Source organism: Equus caballus, chromosome 13, assembly GCF_041296265.1.
Source record: "Equus caballus isolate H_3958 breed thoroughbred chromosome 13, TB-T2T, whole genome shotgun sequence".
Lineage (NCBI taxonomy): Eukaryota > Metazoa > Chordata > Mammalia > Perissodactyla > Equidae > Equus > Equus caballus.
This window is the reverse complement of record NC_091696.1, coordinates 4,790,154-4,798,902: the sequence shown is the minus strand read 5'-3', so window position 1 is coordinate 4,798,902 and position 8,749 is coordinate 4,790,154. Positions and strand designations below refer to the sequence as shown.

The window sequence follows — 8,749 nt, the reverse complement described above, 5'->3', positions numbered from 1 at the left end:
GGCAGGAAGCAGCTTAGCACATCCGGAGTGGTGGGCGCTGCTAGGGATTGGGGCCTGGGCAGGGCCGGGGATGGGGCCAGACCACGCAGCCTTGCGTACAGAGAAGGTGAGCAGGGAGTCCGGACCGAGACGGACGTGCTTAGTTCTCCAGTTAACGTGGGTGGCCCGACGGCCCCACGTGGCCCTCTCGCGTCCCAGCCCACTCCCCGGCTGGCACAAACCCCCGCCCCCCGCAGGCCTGTCCTCGCCACCCCCGGGTCCAGGAGGAGGGGTCCCAGGCGTGGAGGGAGGAGGCCTCTTCAGGACCCGCTCAGCCCGGGATGGGGCATCCTCATTAACTGAGCTCCATCTAATTGAGTGCTAATTAACCACAATTTGTACCCGGGCCAGGGGCGCCCTGAGGCTCTGCCTGCCCTCCAGAGGGTGGCAGGCAGCGTCCCCCCGCACCCGCGCAGCGACCGTCGCCCAGCCCGGCGCGGCCGCGCGCACCCCGGGATGCAGGGCCGGTCCCCGCAGGGCCCCCGCCTCGCGCGCGCCGGGGGCAGCGGCCGGGCCGGCAAGGGTTAAGCCCACCGAGCTCGCGGCCTAGAGCGGCGGCGGCGGCGGCGGGGGCCGGGGCGCGGGGGCGCGCGGGCGCGGGCGGGGGACAGGATGCGGATGCCGGGGGGACTTCCTGTGCCGGCCCCCGCCGCCCCCGCCCCCGGCCCGGCCGCTGCCCGCGAGGACGCACGGCCGGCCGGACGCGCGCTTGGGCGGGCGGGCGAGCGAACGGGGACCCCGGCCCAGGCCGCCCGCCCGCCGGCTCGGGCACCTGTGGCCGCCGCGGCTCCCGGCCGGCCCCGGGCGGCCCCGGCCCCCGCCGCCCTCAGCCCGGGCCCCCCCGCCCGGGGCCCCCCGGAGCCCGCGGCGCCCGCGATGCTCGCGCCCGGGCGGCCCTGAGCCCGCGCGGGTTCGGGCGCTGCCTCCTCCCCACCCCTCGGCCAGGTAGCCGACGCCAACTTGTCCCTGGAACTCCGCTCGGCCCCCTCTCCGGTCCGGGGCGACCTCGGCCCCCTGAGGGCGGCAGCCCCTCCCGAGCGCCCAGAAAGGCCCCCGGGGGGCCCAGCGCCTCCCCGGCTCTTTCTGGATGGAGGCGCCTCAGGAAGGAGCTGGCTGAACGCTCCGGCCTGCGCCTTCCAGCCCCTGCTGACCACACCTCCCCCGGTGCAGAGGCTGCGTGCGGAGCAGGAAATGCTGTACCAGGTGAGGCCCAGCGGGCGGGAGAGCTGGGCGGCCCGGGGACGCTTCTCTTAAGAGGTTTTGGGCCGGATCATGAAACGCCAGAGGGACTCGGAGTCATCCTGTTAGGAGGAGAGAGAGGACTGGTTGTGGGGACACCTCCGCAGGGCCCCGGGGTGGGCGCAGGAGAGAGGCGGGGAACCCTCCAGACCTCAGGAGCCCTTGGGCACAGGGCCAGGCCGGCAGCCGCCGGTCCCATGGGCTGTGGTGCTCTGGAAACCTGCCTGGCCCAGGGGCTGAGGTGGCACCTGGACAGACATGGCCTGGAGCCCGCGGCCGGGGACAGCTGGGCTCGCCCCCGGGAGTTGTCTGGGAGGCAAGAGACCACGGAGGTGAACAGACTTGTCAGTGCTTTGAAGGGGGCAGGGGGTGCGAGATGGACAAGTCTCTCTTTTTTCTGCAAACTTCCCCAGATGTCCCTTCTGGGACTCCGGCCCTCCATCTTGGGGAGGGCCTGATGCCCTCAGTGGTCTCGGAGTGAGGAGCAGCTGTCTCGAGGGCCCCTAGGCGGGGGCCTGAATGTGGGGCCTGCCCCTGTGCAGGGGAGTGGGCCCTGGCAGCTGGGCCTCCCTTTTCAGCAGGGGTGGAGCTGCCCGCTCTGGGGTGGGGGTCTGCGAGGCACAGGTGGAGGGCTCTCTGGCAGTGAGTGCCACTGAGCTGGGGACTCCTGTCCCTCTAAGCAGCTCCCTTCCTTCCTCTCAGCACAGCCGGCTCCCCGGCATCTCGGTCTGACTGCCAGGATGGAGCTGGGGCCAGCAACCGAGACCTTCGTGCTGGAACTTCGGTGTCTTGAAGATGGGGGCCCAGCTCCTGACACCCTCTCAGGTGAGGGTCTGGGGGGACCTCTGACCTCCTAGACCAGGGGATAGTCCTCAGGTCCCCCGTGAGAATCCTTGGACAAGCCAGGCCTGCCCGGCCGAGAGAGGGGCCCTGAGGAGGGCAGCTTGCCGTCTGGGAGGGTGCCCACCTGGCAGTTTCAGGCATGGAGCGCGGGCCGCACCTGCTCACCCCAGCCGACTTCAGCTGCTTGGAGTAACATGCTCTGTCGGGCTGCGGTCATGCTGCTGACGGGTTCCCTGGCGGTGCAGACAGTCTCAGCTCATGCCCCCGACCCCGGATGTGTGCTGCTGTTTCCCCAGCGGTCAGGTGGCCCCCACTGTCCTCCCACCTGTCCCCAGCTCCAGACTCAAGTTCCCAGATCGAATTCTCTCTCTCTGCCCCTTGTGCCTCAGGCATTAGCCCCATGGCTTCTCTTTTCCCTGTGGCCTCTGATCTGGGCCGCTTTTCCTTGACCTCTGCTTCCATCCATCTTTCTCCCCCTTTGCCCAGAGGCAAATGTGGCCCTGCAGAACCTCCCAAGGCTGCCTCTCCCTCTGGAACCCACTCTAGACAAACCTATGATGGCCAGGCCCCTGGGAGCCGATTTTCTGCTCTGTGCTTTGGGTGCAGAGCGAGGGGCTGGGGCAGGGTTGGACAGAGCATGAAAAGGACCAAGGGAATGGATGGGAGGGTCAGGTGGGACACAGTGGACGGAACGAGGACTCTTCTGCCTTGTAAATTTAACTGACAGAAATCTTGCGAGAATACACACATCAGGCGACACCTTACTATCCATTAACTAAAACGTCATCGTTAAAAATGCTGCCGCAGGAAGTCGGGAGTGGTCACATGGCCGAGCCCTGCTACACATGGGAGGACTCCTACAGAGGTGTGATGTGTCCCCCGCTCCCCAAAGTGGTGGGAGAAGGGAGAGTCTGAGACCTTGGACTTTCTGGGGCACAGGTTTTCATGGCTGTTCTCACCCACCACCCGCGTACTCCCAACTGGTGTGAGTGTATAGGAAGAAATGTGCTCACTGATCCCTTAGCCTCAGCAAAGATTATTAGGAATAGTTTTCTAAAACGAAGTTATTTACATGTAGGTATCTCTTGGTTTTACTAAGGCAATATATTCCTGGAAAAGTGGCCAGAAAGCAAACTTTTATAAATCAAAACACTGCTTTCCATTGCAAAATAGAAAATTTGATGCTGCAAGAGGAACAAACCGGGGGACAGAGAAAGCCTCTTAGGATCCCACATGTAAAGAGGAATTAGGACTTCCTGGTAACACAGGAGTAATGCGTAGAGTGAGAAACCGCAGGTGGATGCTGTGCAGAAAGTGAAACGCAGCAACAGAGCGCCTCCCGTTTAGCAGGACTTACTCTCTTCCTGCGCGACCCTGGGCCTGTACATTTATACCCTCTAATTCTCACAACGTCCCTGAAGAGGATTTACCTCCTTTTGCAGATCGGGAGACTCAGGTTCCCAGAGGTTAAGAAATTGGCCAGTCACCACGTTGCCTTGGTGCTATGAGCTAGTCCTTTCTATTCCAGAATAACGAAGCATTTCCAGTCCTTAGGCTGTTTCAAAGGGAGCTAGTTGTACCTTTGGGATTTCTAAACTGTGTTTTAGTTTACAAACTAATTCCCAACCCACGGGAAGGGGGATTTTTCAAGCACCTACCAGGTTCTAGGGGATATGACAGGGCCCTTCCTGTTGCACTCTCTGAGCTGGCGGTGTGGGTATCAGTGAGCTCTTTTACAGACGAGGAGGGCTCTGAGCCTGCAGGAGGTTAGACAGCTGCTAACTGGTAGAGTTAGGGTCTGAACTGAGAACTTCCTGCTGGAAACCTCACATTCTCTCTGACACTTCGGTGACTTTTCGAAACCACTTGTGGAAACACTTCCAGGCAGCTTTAGAGGAATTCTCTATTCTTTACAGAAAAGGCAAGTTTCATTTATTTAAGGTGTGACTCTAACTGAGGTCAGAGTTCAGCATAGACATGTGGCTTGGCTGTGGGAATGGCTGGTTCATGGATTCCTACTGGATGGCGGGTAAGCACAAGGGACTTGTCAGGGAATGGTGTTGGGTGCCCCGGCACCCATGCTGGTGCCACTGCCGGGATCTAAGCATGGAACTTGTGTGGAGGAAGGCCCAGAGGAGAGGTCAGGGAGCTGGGGTCCAGCATGATGTGACCAGCAGTCCCTTGGGCACATTTCTAAGCCAACCTCACACCTCTGGGCATTTTAGTTTCTGCCATGCTGCCATTGTCACTTGGTCCAGTGCTTCTGGGTCTCTGATGTGAGCTCAATAGGGTGTCCTAGAGTCACTGTACGTGGGGCAGGGTAGGTGGGAAGGTCCTGGGGTCTGTGCCAGAGAGCTGCCTGTAGATGCTCCTCTCCTGGCTTCCTGCCGTTTCCACTACAGGTGGCAGTGGTGGGAGTGAGAGTCAGGAGGAAGAAGAGGCTCAGGAGAGGAGCAGCAGCCCACCACGGCCAGCAGCCTCAGCCCCGATGGGGGCCAGTGGAATCACCGAGAAAGCCCAGCCAGAACGGCAGGAGGTGCAGCTGCAACAGTCAGAACCGCAACCAGAGCCGCGACAACAGCCACAGCGGGAGCAGCTGCCGCAGCAGCAACCACAAAGCCAGCTGTTAGGACATCAGCCAGAATTGCGGCAGCAGCAAGATGGACAAGAACAGCTGTCTCAGCAACAGCAGGAGCTACAGGAAAAACCCCCAGCTGTGCAACTGAAACCACAACTACAGCCGGTGCAGCAGCAGGAACAGTTACAGCCGCAGCAGCAAGACGGGCCGCAGCAGCCGTCTCAACAACAGCAGGAGCGACAGGAAAAACCCCAACCCGTGCAGCATCAGCGACCGAAACCACAACTGCAGCCGCTGCAGCAGCAGGGACAGTCACAAGAGCAACCAGTGCCAGGGCAACAACTGTTGCAGCAACAGCAGGCACAGCTACAACCACAGCAGCCGTTGCAACAGCAGCAGCTGTTAAAGCAGGCACGGTTACAGCAGCAGCAACAGGAGGAACTGTTACAGCCACAGCAGGAACAGTTGCAGCAGCTACAACAGCAGCAACAGTTACAGCAACAGCAGCTGTTGCAGCAGCAGCAGTTACAGCAACAGGAGCTGTTGCAGCAGCAGCAGTTACAGCAACAGCAGCTGTTGCAGCAGCAGCAGGAGCCGTTGCAACAGCAGCAGCTGCAGCCCCGTCCCCTGGAGCCGGAAGAGGAGGAGGAGGTGGAGCTGGAGCTCATGCCTGTGGACCTGGCGGCTGAGCAGGAGCTGGAGCAGCAGCGGCAGCAGGAGCTGGAGAGACAACAGGAACAACGGCAGCTGCAGCTCAAACTGCAGGAGCAGCTGCAGCAGCTGGAGCAGCAGCTGGAGCAGCAGCAGCAGCTGGAGCAGCAGCAGCTGGAGGGGCAGCAGGAGGTGCAGCTGGAGCTGACCCCGGTGGAGCTGGGGGCCCCGCAGCAGGAGGTGCAGCTGGAGCTGACGCCCGTGCAGCCGGAGCTGCAGCTGGAGCTGGTGCCCGCCGCCGGGGACGGCGGGGCGTCGGTCCCGGGGGCTCCCGCCGCAGTCGTGGTGGCCCCGCCGGGCTACGTGGTGCTGCAGGAGCTCATGGTGCTGCCGGCCGTGGCGGCGCCCGCGGTCGTGGCTATCCCGGGCCCGGCGGGCAGCGCGGCGCTCACGCCCGCCCGGCAGCGGCGGCGGCGGCGCGCGCGGGACCGGCCGACCATCTGCGGCGAGTGCGGCAAGGGCTTCAGCCGCAGCACGGACCTGGTGCGGCACCAGGCCACGCACACGGGCGAGCGGCCGCACCGCTGCGGCGAGTGCGGCAAGGGCTTCTCGCAGCACTCGAACCTGGTGACGCACCAGCGCATCCACACGGGCGAGAAGCCCTACGCCTGCTCCTACTGCGCCAAGCGCTTCAGCGAGAGCTCGGCGCTCGTGCAGCACCAGCGCACGCACACCGGCGAGCGGCCCTACGCCTGCGGCGACTGCGGCAAGCGCTTCAGCGTCTCCTCCAACCTGCTGCGCCACCGGCGCACGCACTCGGGCGAGCGGCCCTACGTGTGCGAGGACTGCGGCGAGCGCTTCCGCCACAAGGTGCAGATCCGCCGCCACGAGCGCCAGCTGCACGGCGCCGGCCGCTCCCGGGGCCTCGGCCTGCTGCGGGGAGCGCGCACCCCTGCCTCCGGGCCCCAGCGTTCCGAGCCGGCGGCGGGGGCGGCGGACAAGGCCCCGTGACCCGGGCGATCGAGGCCGGCAAGCCCATGCTGGGACGTCGCCACCCCTTCCGCGGTCTCTCTCGGGACATCCTGGAATGTCGCTGGGAAAAGGCTTCCATCCTTTCCCCGATGACCCGAGGCGGGGAGTGCAGATCACAGGTTCACCCTCAGAAACGCTCCGCAGGAGGAAAACCCATGCGGCTGACACAGCCCGGGTATTGCCCAGCGGTCCCGATTGGTTAGGGGGCGCCCTTGGGTGAGAGGTCCGCCAAAGGTTTTCCCCGGGAAAATTGGACTTCCTAGACGCGACAGCTACAGGAGAAAACTTGGCAGAGGCAGATGTGACAATTGATGACGTTTGACACAGATGGGCCACTAACCAGGGAATCAAATATATGTGGTAAAACGCACATGAAAAGGATTTGATCCTGGCGAAAATTATTCCAAGGGGAAAAAAAAAAAGATGGGGAAAAAAGGAGACTGATCTGCACTATGTCGGAAACTGATCAAGGCGTTTAATTGTCCTCAGTGGCATTTGCCTTGAAAATCCTTTCTAGAATGAAAATTCATCAGGGTGGATGTAATCCTGATTAAAATGTTTGTGTTCATGAACACAGGGTCAGAGTGTCCACTGGGTCAGTGTGCAAATGCCAGAAGTCCTGCCCTGGGCGGAGGCAGAACCTTCGCTCCAGGGTAACCCAGGGTCCCAGCAAGCGTGCAAAGCTGGCTCTCGGCCTCTTTGCTGCCTTGTTCCCATGCCCGGGGTCCTCTTGAATAGAAGCCTGTGGCTGAAGCAGAGGGCATTCTGGGAGTGCTCTCCAAGGTCCAAAGGAGTGGCCCCCAGGAAAGAGCTCTGGGGTAGCCCTGGCGTCCCCGGGATCTGCCAGCTCTAGGCTTCTCAGACGCTTGCCCAGGGACTGAGACTATGGGGTTGGGGCCTTGAGCACCAGGGGCGCAGTTCTCCTGGGCCAGGCTGGGGGTCAGAGGGAGAATGTTGGAAAGAAGAGTTGGAAGCAAGAGAAATGCTGTTTACGACGTTTACAAAAGTGTTGGGGGTCCGTAAGAGCAGGACGGTAGGGGAGGCTGCCCACCACTCTGCCCCCCACGCTTCCTGCCCCTGACTTCCCATGTGTGGCTGCTTCCATCCTGCCCCCTCTTTTCCTCCCTGCTTCTCTTTTACTAACACAGCCTGCTATGTTTTACAAGTGTGTTGGTAAGTGAGAAACAAAAGATGAAAAATAAATTTAAATGAAGAGATACACTGTCCTGTCTGTGTTTTCACCCCTGGATTTTGTGTTTCGCCGCTGCGCTTTGTTTCCATGGAACTTTTTCCCGGGCTGTACTAGAGCAAGGGACTTCTGGTCCACGCCTATGGCTGGTGCTCCTCACCCCAGACCTTCCTTCTAGCCTGAGGCCCTTGGCCAGGGATGAGCTTATTCAGCAAACCCTCACGGGAGGGACAAGGACCAGAGGGTAGACACTTGAGGAGTGTTGTGATAGTAGTGAGCATACGTGCTGTTGTTGGAGGGGTGTCCTGAGGCCCCTCCCAGCCCGGACACCCAACCAGTCTCTCAGCTCCTTTTCCCATTCTGTGTCCCTCTGTCGTCCAGCCTCTGCTTCCGAGAATCCCCACCTCAACCCATCTTTGCTGGAGGACCCTGGGGCTGCGGGTGCCCCTTGACCCCTTGTGCAGAGGGCTGGACATACCTCAGAATTGCTTCCCCCATGATGGCCCTGAGCCCAGGAGAGACAGGTATGGGAGGAGGCCACAAGCCAAGCTCTGTGCTTCCCGTGGGGACAGCTCGGAGGCGGGAAGCACCCTCCAGAGTGGGCCTGTGGGCTCTCATCGGAGCTCCTTTGTGGGATTTGCTTGAGAAGGCACCCTGACTTTGCTTCCTCTCCCTTCCTGTCCCACTGCCCTTACTCTGACACCCCCTGGGAGCACGGCCTTAATAAATCGCTTGCACACGAATCCTTGTTTCAAGGCCTGCTTCTCAGGAGCCCCAGACTGGTGGTGGTAACAGTGGCCCTTGGGAGTGAAGTCTAAGGGTGGGATTCTGGGCTTGGATCATCGGCCCATCGTAGCAACAGGATCCGCCTTGTGGGTGGTGAGTGGTGACCCCTGGCTGCTGTGCTGATGGACAGGACGGGGTACCAGGTGGGAGAGGACACCCCGCGTCATGCACTTGAGAGACGTGGGAGCAAGGGTTGTGACAGGAGTGGGGACGTGGTTGGTTTTGCTGAGCATAGCTAATGCCATGATGAGGGAAAATGAGAGGTTTGGGTCCACAGTTAATTAACTTAAGGCACAGAGGGACAGTCCGAGGCCTCCGTGCAGTGTCTAAGGAGACCCTCATTTCCTTCGCCCAGGGCCGACTGCAGGAGACCAGGCGGGGGGCCTCACGCA

The 8,749-nt window shown here is 61.5% G+C and overlaps 1 protein-coding gene across 2 annotated transcripts; it reads left to right on the top strand.

Annotated features, from left to right (window-relative positions):
- Positions 1-630: 630 nt before the first annotated feature.
- ZNF853 (zinc finger protein 853) lies at positions 631-7,599 on the top strand. 2 transcript variants are annotated; one of them, XM_023655230.2, is made up of 3 exons: positions 631-1,242; positions 1,981-2,103; positions 4,524-7,599. In XM_023655230.2, exons 2-3 carry the CDS (start codon positions 2,019-2,021, stop codon positions 6,359-6,361), a joined length of 1,923 nt encoding a protein of 640 aa, XP_023510998.2. In that variant the 5' UTR covers positions 631-1,242; positions 1,981-2,018; the 3' UTR covers positions 6,362-7,599. The 2 variants fall into 2 exon arrangements, with proteins under 2 accessions (XP_023510998.2, XP_023510997.2); XM_023655229.2 differs by having other exon boundaries at positions 1,080-1,242; positions 1,986-2,103.
- The last annotated feature ends 1,150 nt before the right edge of the window (positions 7,600-8,749 follow it).